Raw genomic sequence first — 12458 nt, 5'->3', positions numbered from 1 at the left:
CACTTTAAGTTTTGGTCATTTGTTTTTTTAGACATACTTCATGGATTAAATAGCTGCGTTCGCCAAGCGTGCCGTTTTTAAAAAGAGTTGCTAGAATTGATGAATGGTTTCCCTCTCCTCAGCTCTGTTATTGCCACAGCCGTCTTTGTTTGGTCAATCTGCAGAAGAGCATCAACCTCCATAATGAGACGCCATGCTTGCCGGAGGAACTATTACTACTACTATTCATCAACCTTCCCCAGATTAGTTAGTGCTGCCGCACACTGGTCTACATGAATATTAATTCTAGTTGAGTGTGAGCCCTCTCAAATACTCCAATTTCATTCAAGCAGTGTACATAAATCATTATCTGCAGACTCTCTAATATTCTTTGTGGTACCTACACTGACATGGAAGTTGATAGCGTCGCATAAATCAAGCTACCCTTTAACGGACAACTTGAACTCCCTTTCCTACTTTTGTGGCATTTTTCAGAGCATGTGTCCTATTTATTAGTACAGTTCTTCGGCTAAGGCCGAAATGTTGAAATGAATATCATTTAAAGTGTCTTAAGGGATGGGAGGTTAAGATGTAATATAAAACACTGGGGAAGCACAGCTCCTGAATACTCCTCTACTTTGCTTTTCTAGCTGAGCTCATTGAACTTAAGGAACCTCTCATTTTATTGATAAACCACCGTAGTTTCATATGCTAATCTCTTTTTTTCCTTATCTTCCAGAGCCCAAAACAAATGCTCATTTTCTCTGCTGTATTCAATTGTAAAAACTTGCATAAGTGTTTGAAAATGTTCAATGTGGCTCATAAAATGTATTTTTGTTTTGATACATGATGAATGTGGTCAGTTTTTTTTTTCTTTGTGAGAGTGATGCTCTGTGCACTTTTATCAATGTTATTTCACCCCCTGCTGGTTGACATTGGTATAACCCTATGTAAGTGCTCTGTATTATGATACTTACCTTTTTTGACATTATCATTTGGCACTGGCAGTGACTTAAAAGTATCTGTTTTATCAGTATGACAATTCTTGAAAGTTAGACCAAGGAGCTTGGCTTTACTAGCTCTATGCTGTGGCAGTTGAGCATTTGAAAATACATTTGGCATGGTACCCGAACCTTGCCAAGGGAAAAGTCCACCAAAAACATGGTGTTCCAAACCTGTTATTTTCCTTGAAACATGAAGGTTTGTTTTTTAAAGAATCGTTACATATCTTTTCCAGTGAGTATGGTCTGTCTAGCTCTAAAAAGACACACAAAAAAAGCAATATAAAAAAAATTCCGACTTGTTCGCTATACCCCAAGTCTCCTGAAGCCAAATGATGTTTTTGTGTTATGAATAGACCCAAAATCAATGCTTTTAATTGATAACCTTTATCTTCAGCTCTGAAATCAATGTTGGCACCTATGGAGCAGGTCATGGTGTTTAGTTACAAGACAGGAGAACCAGTGTCATTGAGATTATTGACTTCCAACCTGCGCCAAGGCTGCCATATTTAATTTGAGAGCTGCAGATTAAGGAGAAGATTATTAGTCCATAATGACTTTTGGTATTTCACAGAAGAAAAAAAAAGGGTATTCTTAAAGGCTTGACTTTGTATCTTATCAACCCCTAAAAGTGGCATATTAGTTGAATAGAAATACATACCCTTAAGGTACTACTAAGGAACTTTTAGGGGTAAACAAGATACAAAAAATGTTTTAAGTCTTTTTGAAGGTACTTCAAACCAAGCTGTTGTACCACTAAAGGTAAAATATTTTCACATTTTCTCTGTTCTGAGAGTTCATCAAGTCCAGTTTGAGCCTTTTGTGGGTTTTGTAAATCCATCTTAAATCCATGGCACAGCTGATACGGTTTGTATTTCCTCTTCTTTCTCTAGGTTCAGTAAGATCCAGAACACCAAGAACACCATGAGGAAAGATGGGATCAGCTCGCTGATGTACAGAGTGGTCTCTGTGAAGAAGTATCCGCTCTATACCAACATTTCCGTAGAGATCGGCAAGCCTCCTCCCAGACCCTTCAAAGGATAGAAAGCTACCAGGTCTTGACCGAGAGACCATGACCTTGCTAAAGTTCAGCACACACACGCACACACACAAACTCTGCCCAGGGTCACCTTCCTATGATACAGCAGTGAAATGCTGGATAGTTCTCAGGAATACATGGAAGCTTGTTGTGGATTCGTATCCTGATCCAGATCGAGATGTGCACACGGTGTCTGGAAGGACAGAAACATCATCGTTATACCCCAAAGGCTGGGCTTTTTTCAGACCTTGAGGATCAATACCGGGAGGACTGTTCAGTTCTGGTTGTGGTGAGTAACATCTGACGATGATCTACAAAGAACTGCTTGGTCACTTGATGTAAGTCAGTCAGAACATACTGTACATTTCAAAAGCGAATGTGTCTTTGTACCTGCGATGCTTGCAGTGTTCAAATCTCTTCTTTCGTATCACAGATGTTGGTGGATCATGTGAGGTTGATAAATTGGTGCTTGAAGTTGGCTCTTTGGATTGTGTCTCTATCTCTTGCGCTCTCTTTTATTTTGAATCGTCTCTTGGGACTAAGCTGAATTTCGTCAACCATGAAAACACTTCTCGCCATTTCTGAGGATGATACCCTAGTCGCGGTGTTATCATGGGAACTCGGGGGACAATTATGTAATGTGATTAGACTGGATCTGGACTAGTCCTACAAGCACATGACTGTGTCAGTCAATATGGTCCGAGTGGATCGTCACTGCAGATCCTCTGGCTGCCGTGTAGATGCCTGGAGAAACGGCAAGAACTTTCGCTTGGAGATAGAGGAGCTTCTGTAGAAGTTACTGATGATCAAACCTCTGTATCTATCACCACCTGCTCAAAACTGACTGTGCTACGAGCCACTCTGTCTTTGTTTACTCTCATTTGCCTCAAAGATTCATATTTAGACCTGTCATATATCAATGCTTTCTTTTTAAAAACTTGAAGGATGAAGTTAGTTATGAGTGCATTGATCAAATAATGCCCATATCGTTCAGTCTTAGAGTGTCGCACCTCTTTTGAGGATCATTTACAGAGGCTATATATAAATTATGGTTTGATATTTCCAGTATCATAAAATATTCACCCAGGGTCCAAAATCAACCTTTTGCCACACCTGCCAATTTGAGTGAATTGAGAACATTTATAGACCATAAATATGCCTTTCTGGCCAGGAATTAATTTTGGCATTTTTTTATAAGAATGTTTTTGTCCCTAGGACAAAGGAATTATTTTAGATTTATTTATTATAGGCTTATATCTTATATCTAAAAGATTTTTTTATTAAAGAAATTAATACTTTAATTCAGTATTATTATATATTTTTTGAGTACCAAATCAGCATACTAGAGGGATTTCTGAAGGATCTTGTCACACTGAAGACTGTGTAATGGCTGCTATAAATTCAAATGAATTTCTCAACATTGCTGTTTAACTGTATTTTTAATCAAATAAATGCAGTCTTGGTGAGCATTTTTATCAAAAACAAGAGATGTTAACAAAATCTTACCGACCCCAAACTTTTGAACGATAATTTATGTGTCAAACAAGGCGTTCGGGAGGACAAAAAACATCACACATAAAAACAAAATCATATATGAACATACGATTGGACTAGTCTTCAAATTTTTCACTGTCATTTTTTACTCGCAATTGGCATTTGGCGAATGTTAATTTTGGACCCTGTTATACTTTGAAAACTTGTTTTACAGTTCCTTATTCCTTCTTACCATTTTATTTTACTGCCTGAAAACACCAAGCTGATGCCTTCAGATGTTTTATGAGGGGTAAATGTGAGGGGAGTACTAGCTATTTTTTCTCTCTTATCGGCTTTCCTGCGCAGTGTGTGGACGGTCTTTTGTGCTATCAACGATTCTTTCAGCCCAGCACAGAGGAAGTCATTAATGAGAGCCCAGCCACTCTCCCTGACCTTTTTAAAATACACATTTCCTCTTCTTTTCTCCTCATGCCTTTCAGTTTAGCCTCACCAACCTATTTCATTTCTGTGTGTGCATTTGTGTTGTCTTAACTGCTGACCCAAGCAGTCACTGTCACATCGGTTTCCTCCTTAAGTATTTCCTCACCTCTGTCTCATAGGTGCCGCTACCTGTCAGTTAAAAGTGCATCACTTCTGCCATGCCGTATTTGTACATACACCATCAAGCAAAATATTTGCTAAAACTTACCTGACACAATTTTGCCTTAAGCTCTTTGAATTTTCCTGTATTAATAGCATTAAAGATTATGTCTATAGTTTAATTTAAAGAAATATGCCCTCTCTCTTTGCACATAGTCGAGTATATTCAGAACTGTTCATTGATTATATTCAGTAATATTTACTATAGCTCTGTGACCTGCATTTTAAATGCTCAGAACAGTGTTGCAGAATGCAGTGAATCCTGAAACCTTTAACTTGAATGAGATTTCAAGCCAATATCCATATTAAAAAGACATTATGCTCATCCCAAAATATCTTGGCAAAAGAACAGGAATCGGTTTCAGTCGGAGCAAGATGAGATTATTTCTTTTTTGGGTTCTTGTATCAAGGCACGTATTAAATGATAGAGAAATTTTTTTTTTTGCTGAGTGCTTGTCATTTACATTATCTTAATAGTTTTAAAAAATGGAATAAAGCAGTCCATATGGTGTAAAGGGAACTAGGTCCAACATATTGGAGAGACACACCATGATACTTTTTAATGTATAGTAATTTTTTGGGAAACTTTTGATTTTTATACCTCTCAATTTAAAAGTGTACTCAGTAATTTTTTGTTGGTTGCGCTGATTGATATGGCAGTCATCATAGATTTGTTACAATGACTAATTTATTTCACAAGTGAAATTGTTCAGTAGGGCAGTTAGCTATATACTGTTCAAAAAATGTTTTTCTCATTTCCTTTAAGAAATTGATTCTATTATTCAGCAAAAATGAATTCAATTGATCAAAAGTGACAATAAATACATTTTACTTATATAGTTGTTTAAATAAATGCTGTTATTTTGAACTTTGTTCATAAAAGAATAATGAAAAAGTATCACTGTTTCCACAAAATATTAAGCAGCACAGCATAATAAGAAATGTTTCTTGAGCACCAGATCAGCATGATTTCTAATAAGAAATGGCTGCAGAAAATTGACCTTTGCCATCACAGGAATAAATTACATTTTAACACATTAAAATAGAAAACCTTTATTTTAAATTGTAATAATATTTCACAATATTACTGTTTTTGCTGTATTAGTAATAAAAGAAATGCAGGCTTTGCCAGAGAGCAAGATATTTCTTTTACCTACATATTTATAAAATTACTGAGTGCACCTTTAAGGTCAGTGTTCTGAAAAATGTATATGGTGAAAACTGCATTTTTAAAAGTTAGTCTGGTGATACAATCTATTCATTTGATCTATATTTCCTCAGTGGCAAATAAGCTGCATTCAAATCTACGATATAGATATATTCTTTAGTCTTTTGAATGGAATCCGATAATATTAGAAATGTTTTATTGCCGTTTATAAAAGTATATACCTATATACAATCATCTTATTTTTCCATCCATACGTTTTTCATATTTCTTGTGCCAACAAATGCAATCAAGTGAAGCTTGCACAACTCCCATTACTAACCTTGCGAAGCACAAATGCTGTCCTTGAGATCAGGATGCTATATATTCACCGTTCACTTCAGCAACTCTCGCTTTATAGTTTGCGAAATCACACCAGTGCCACAATGAAAGCACTTTTCATTGTGATGCCATTCTTTTATCTCACCCTTGGGTCAGCAAACCCTCCCATCCTGAGAACTCGCGTGCACACACACACACACACATATACTTACACGTAATGCTCAGCCTCTCTCCTTCATCTCCCTTTTTACCCCTCAGTCATTCGCTGGAAAGAACTCCATCTTGTGCTCGATGCTTATGTATGTGAGAGAGGGACAGAAGTGGGCAAGTATTCCACACCTACACAATGACTTGCGTAAGAAACTACTGACGGCCTCAGGTCTTCATGTCTGGGGCACATTTTTAAAGACTTGCTAGGTTTTTTGTACATTGAATGTCAAAAATACTATATCTTATATAGAATGCATTATGTCATATCAAACATACTTTTTGTATACAATCAATAAATCTGATGCTACAAGAATTTGATGGTGAGTTACTGGGTTTCTGGGGTGGTACGAATGTAGAATGCCATATGTTAATGTTGTTTGTGTGTGCAGAAATATGGAGTTTATAAGAAGACTGTTATGAGGCTAAATGGATCTGAACAAAGTGATAAATCTCATATTTACACCTGATTATTATAACACCCAACTTTTACCAGCACCAATCCAAATCACTGCTCTGGGACATGGCAGTTTATTGGAAAGGGAACATCGTATCTCTAAACTGTCAGCCATGTGGAGGAAACTCAATAATATGTCCCTAAAAAAAGTTATTGTTTTTATGTGACAGATGTTGCAATAAACTAGTAGATATAACATCACAAACATCCTCCAGATTTGTATATGGGATAATAAGACAAGACACATGGATCACTTGTGGTTTATTTATATTTGTGTACATTCTGTGTCATTTCTGCAAATACAGGCCTTGAAAAAAGTAGCAATTTTCCCTCAGCTTTGAATGAAGTGTCAGAACAGAAATAAAGCAAAAATAAGTCTACTTTATTTATACATTATTCATTTATGATAGGCTAGCTTGTTTGTATTTCATGCTACATTAGCTGTTTCCATGTTTGCATGGCTATAATGTAAGTCTTGAAGTCTGAATATACTTTGGTTTTCATGCATTTGAAGCTGAAAACTATGTGAACATACATGCTACAGTACTACAAATCATATATATATAAATATATATAAAAAAAAAACAATCACAAAGATTAGCGTAAGATCATTACATCTGCAGGTGCAATTGTGCACTACACAGTGCCCAATGTCAACGTTTTTTAAACACAACTTCACTGTAGATACTAAAAGGCATATAAACAATGTAATATGCTCACTGTGCTATTTATAACCATGCCAAAAAGGTGTCTCAAAACTAAGCTCTATTATCTGGTTCATTAGGGAATATCCCTTTGTAAGTCAAAGCAATAATATACCCACTCAATTTACATTAACAACTGGAATGTGAAAGGGTTAGTTCACACAAAAATTTAAATTCTGTCATTAATTGCTCGCCCTCATGTCGTTCCAAACCCGCAATATATTTGTTCATCTTCGGAACACAAATAAAGATTTTTTTAATGAAATCTGAGAGCTTTCTGTTCTTCCATTGACAGCAACTACCAAGCCCCAGAAAGGTAGTAAAGACATCATAAAACTAATAATAGACTGATCTTTAATGTTCTTTAACTTGTTGGCTATATATCCTCAACACTTTCATCAGGAAGTGTGGTTTAGATATCTGCTGAGTTTTTGTCATCCATTGTATAAATTGGGATGACAGATGACCCCATTTTTGACCTCTTTCCTCAGTTTAGCCCTCATCAGGCTGGCAGTTGCGGACATGGGAACACATTGCCAGACGGTGGCCCTCCCAATAACCTGCATCCTGTTCTTCATGACATCGACATTTAGTGCAGGAGTCGACCCACACTGGCTCACCTCCAGGAATCACTTGGGTCCTAGAGGCATTCACGTAACAGTTGGGCCCTGGAGCCACAAAGAGAGAGATGATTAATAAAGCCCATTATCTGTAGATAAAGGTGAATTATTCAATTATTTCCCCTATCCCATCTTAACATACAAAGACAGCTATATAAAAGCCATTCATTGGTTGATTTCTCAGACAAGTGTAAACACTGTTGTTTTACTAAAGCATTGTTTTGACCCTAACCAGCCCGCAACACTAACTCAACCAATAATGTGAGCTTTGGGACGGGACTATCTGTTTGTCCAAACAATGGACGATCTTGACTTGAGGGACGGGTCCCAAAACAGTATTTGAAGGCCATCCACATGATATAAGATTTCTACTGGTGTGCTCTGAACTTTAAAAAAAAAAAAAAAAAAAAAAATGAAGAGAAACTGCGAGTGTAAATATACACTCCAAAATTCACCAAAATTAATTGTGATTCCAGAATTTTTTTTATTTATTAAACAATAGTTGTTGAGGGGGTAAATTAAAAATAAATAAATATATTTAGTTTATACCTTGTGCACATATTGTGTTTTAGCATTATAATTAAGTTGCTTTCTGGTCCATATCAGAAAAGCCCCTCAAGTCTCTCTCCTGTTTTATCATCCGAATAAAAATTTTTATTCAGAATGCTTAGAAAAGTTACAGATCACCTCTCCACAAAAAGCCGCACAACTTTGCGTATCATTCATGTCTGTAGCACAAACTATGCTAGACAAGTCATGTGCAGAATTTAAATACTTAAGGTCAAGTGTTTTTGCAAAACCTCAGCAAGAACCACTAATTAGGAAGCCTTAGAGTGTAGATAATGGCACATTGCTTTTTTTGTTTAATGTTTAAGATAAGGTTTTACTTTAATTTTAAAGTTACTTTAGATTAACTGAAAACTTAATTTAACATTTTCCAACACTGAGGCAATTTGTATCAACAGAAATGCAACCATTTGAGGAACTGATCATTTATCACATTGGTGAAGTATATGCTTTGATTTATGTGTGTTGTTTTGCCTGCCTTATCTTTAGTCTCTGTAAACACTATAATTGCCTTCATACTTCACAGTGTACAGAGAAAACAATATGGTGGAAGGTAAACTCATAAGGAGCGTTATCTTATTTCAGGTGCAGAAACCAGTGTAGCACATGGCCCGGCATCTGAACCTCCCCATCTGTTATTGAATGAGTTATATGAAGATATTACATACAGCATCATTACCAAAGACCAAACACAATTGTGCCCTCCATTTATGTGTGGAGGCCATAACAGGAGGTGGAGAACAAAGGCAATTGCATAGAAGTTTAATCAGCCTTACAGACATGGCAAAGTTTTCTTTTAAATTCTAAAATAACCTTACCATCCATGCACCGAGGGCAGCATATCCCTTTCTGATAGACTGGATTAACACATGGTGGAGGGACACAGTCTGCTACCTGACAGTGGGCGATACCGTCGCTGTGACAGGTACAATGATGGCATGCTGAGGGCTGTAAATCAAGTGCAAATCATCAGTTGAAAATAGCTTATCAATTGATGCAATTCTATCAAAAGACATGTATTACTCTATTCTTTCAAAAGGCTTTTTAAACAGAACCAGCAGGACTATCAAATTGCTTGCTTGTATACATAATGCAGACATTTGATGTTGTGCCAATCCAACACAGCATTTTAACATCCTATAATGTGAAGAATGTGATCAAATTCCACTCCCACACGGCTGTTTAAGTAGGAGCCACATTACCACCTGTGGCTCAGACAGTACTTGAGGGTGGGTTAAATGGACTGGAAGAAAATGATGTCAGCTCAGGCAAAGTGTATTCCTTGGAGTCTGTCAGAAGGCTTCAATTTTCCCCTCAGGGATTCCCCATTAGCCATAATAACCAAATCAAGGAGATAATGAAGCACATATAAGCCTGCTTCTTCCAAGCCTGTGCCACCAGAGATATTTCATTCTTCAATTCCTTAAACAGAGTATTAAATTGCCCTTTGTGATTCCAGTCTAGTGTGCATCAGATTTGTTCTTCACCTTGACTCAGAACAAAAGAAACCTACTGTATTAGCTTTTAACTTGCGCAATGAATAAATATGCATAAGATTGGGTGTGTAGGAATTGGCTCAAATCAAACAATTATCTTTCAGAAACAAAGGGCTACTTTTAGTTTAGAGTTTATAAAAAAAATACATCCAACGTAAATGACAAAGTGGCATAAATAGTGCTAATTTTGCTGTAGAAAATGTAATCAGTGATCTTAGACCTAAATAGGAATGTCAGACACAGATTTACTGAAGTGCTATTTCATCCGTGAATGAACGAATCGTTCTCCCTTTAAAGGAACACGCCGACTTTTTGGGACTTTAGCTTATTCACCGTATCCCCCAGAGTTAGATAAGTCCATACATACCCTTTTCATCTCTGTGCGTGCCGTAACTCTGTCTGACGCATCCACCGCTAGCCTAGCTTAGCACAAAGGCTGGAGGTAAACGGCTCCATCTAGCCTACTGCTCCCAATAAGTGACAAAATAACGCCAACATTTTCCTATTTACATGTTGTGATTTGTATAGTCACAGTGTGTACAAATAACAAGGTCACATGAGACACAGCCATCTTCTAACCGTATACATACTGGGAACTATATTCTCAGAAGGCGAAGCACTGCTACTTGGGCGGAGTGATTTGCTCGCAGCACCTGAGAAGCCCCATGGTAAGAAGCAGAGAGTTCGCTCAGAGTTGGAGTAAATCACTCCGCAGAAGTAGCAGTGCTTTGCCTTCTGAGAATATAGTTCCCAGTATGTATACGGTTAGAAGATGGCTGTGTCTCATGTGACCTTGTTATTTGTACACGCTGTGACTATAAAAATCACAACATGTAAATAGGAAAATGTTGGCGTTATTTTGTCACTTATTGGGAGCAGTAGGCTAGCTGGAGCCGTTTACCTCCAGTCTTTGTGCTAAGCTAGGCAAGCGGTGGGTGCATCAGACAGAGTTACGGCATGCACAGAGATGAAAAGGGTATGTATGGACTTATCTAACTCTGTGGGATACAGTGAATAGGCTAAAGTCCCAAAAAGTCGGTGTGTTCCTTTAAGGAGCATTTCATTAGATTGACCTCAGGAGCTGAACATGTTGCACAAAACATCCCCTTTCACTGAACAATGTGCTGATTTGAATACGAAGAGCTGACTGACTCCAAATTTGCGTACCTACAGATTTCTCAGCACTGCAGATCCTTGTTAACAAACTCATTTAAATAAAGGATAATAAGACCTGTTTCGGTCAATTCAGTGTTTTATCGAATCGGTTCAGTGAACGATTTAATAACACCTTCAATCATCATTAAATACTCACCCTTTGCCACCTACTGGCGCACAGACGTAACCTGCCAAAAGAGTCCCTGAGATTCATTAAAATCTCCACCACTAATGGAAACAATGTTAAAGGGATAGTTCACCCACAAATTTACATTTTGTCATTACTTAATACTTACCCTCAAGTTGTTCCAAAGCTGTATGAGTTTGTTTCTTCTGTTGAACACAAAATAAGATATTTTGAATAATGTCGGTAACCACAGTTGACGGTAGCCATTGACTTCCATAGTAGGATAAAGTCAGAAATACTATGGAAGTTAATTGTTGCCGTGAACTGTCTGGTTACCAACATTTTTCAAAATATCTTCTTTTGTGTTCAACAGAAACTCAGGTTCGGAGCAACATGAGGATGAGTTAATGATGACAAATATTTTATTTTTTGGGTGAACTGTTCATTTAACTTTATTATTAGCCACGTGATGGCGCTACATATTCTGAATTTTCCTTTTGGAACCATATCAAACCTTTGAAACAGTTATCATCACCTAGGGGAAAAAAATTATAGCTGAAACGTTAGGTGGCCTATGGAATTTTTAAACAAACATCGAAAAGTTTGGGGCCTGTTCACTCATCTTAAAACAATTATTGGCGATTGAATTACTGAGTATTATTAAACTTTGATTTGGTCACTATGTTAAGGGCTCGAAAAAGAGCAATTACAACGAAAAATAGAAAGCATTCATACCTAAATCCATAAACTTAACAGTGTAAAAATATTGTAATTTTGTTACAAAAAAAATATTTCTTTCTTTCTATATGTGTGACCCTTGTATGCAGAGTCTTACAGACACATTGAAGTTCACCTGAAAGTGTTGCCCCAGCTCGTAGACTTCTCCCCCGTACTCGCAGCCGATCTTCTCGCATATCGGGCAGCAGTCTTTCGGGTAATGGCTGACATGGATGCAGGCGGCAGGCAGGGATGCGCACTCAGTCCGCGCGCAGGCAGACCCGTCTGTCGTACATTCGCATTGGGTACAATGATCTGAGTCTAAAAAGTACCATTCGCCAACATAATAAACACTGCCGTTCGCCTCACAGGTCGTCTCTTGTTGTCCAGCGCCCGAGAAAGCCACAGCACACTGGCCGCAGTACAGGGTAAGCAAGACATGAAGAAAACTCCCCGGGGAACCCCAGAGTACAGCCATGCCCATCACCGAAAACTTCTCAGTCCCAAAACAAGACTAGCAAATAAATGGATATAGCTATGCTATTTTCAATAACTTGCTTTTTCACACGTCTTTTTAACTAATCTAGGTAAAGTTTAAAATACGTTTCATGGTCACAATGGGCTGTGCGCGCTTTGAATGCCGTTGCGCACAGGGAAGGTTTTACTCCTCCTGGGTTATGTTTCAATTTACACGTGACAGCCGAATACCAGAATATTGATAGGCTGTAGTAGTCATTCGCTTTTATTGCATCTTTTTGTGTCTATTGAGA

The 12458-nt window shown here is 37.5% G+C and overlaps 2 protein-coding genes across 2 annotated transcripts in view; one reads left to right on the top strand and one right to left on the bottom strand.

The window, feature by feature from the left end:
• The window catches only part of b4galt2 (UDP-Gal:betaGlcNAc beta 1,4- galactosyltransferase, polypeptide 2), a 109309-nt gene extending 104724 nt beyond the window's left edge, over positions 1–4585 (top strand). The window contains exon 7 of the mRNA XM_082172704.1: positions 1874–4585. Within this exon, the coding sequence (XP_082028830.1) occupies positions 1874–2024 (151 nt within the window). The 3' untranslated portion in view covers positions 2025–4585. The remainder of the gene's footprint in view (positions 1–1873) is intronic.
• Positions 4586–6548: 1963 nt separating this feature from the next.
• LOC309500893 (von Willebrand factor C domain-containing protein 2-like) lies at positions 6549–12362 on the bottom strand. Its single transcript, XM_082172713.1, has 3 exons — positions 11825–12362; positions 9012–9141; positions 6549–7674 (listed from the first exon to the last, which is right to left on the bottom strand). Exons 1-3 carry the CDS (start codon positions 12170–12172, stop codon positions 7499–7501), a joined length of 654 nt encoding a protein of 217 aa, XP_082028839.1. The 5' UTR covers positions 12173–12362; the 3' UTR covers positions 6549–7498.
• Positions 12363–12458: the final 96 nt, after the last annotated feature.

This window comes from Leuciscus leuciscus (genome assembly GCF_965113295.1).
Source record: "Leuciscus leuciscus genome assembly, chromosome: 6".
NCBI lineage: Eukaryota > Metazoa > Chordata > Actinopteri > Cypriniformes > Leuciscidae > Leuciscus > Leuciscus leuciscus.
Note: the sequence above shows the minus strand (reverse complement) of the source record. Positions and strands in the feature narration are given on the sequence as shown.

Bases quoted from the DNA above. Each gene is read 5' to 3' on its own strand.
- LOC309500893 (XM_082172713.1), bottom strand. From the start codon at position 12,172: ATGGGCATGGCTGTACTCTGGGGTTCCCCGGGGAGTTTTCTTCATGTC. The intron at 9,142-11,824 runs GTGAACTTCAAT...CTTGATTTACAG, and splicing joins AGCTGGGGCAACACTTTCAG to CCCTCAGCATGCCATCATTG. The intron at 7,675-9,011 runs GTAAGGTTATTT...TTGTGGCTCCAG, and splicing joins CTGCCCTCGGTGCATGGATG to GGCCCAACTGTTACGTGAAT.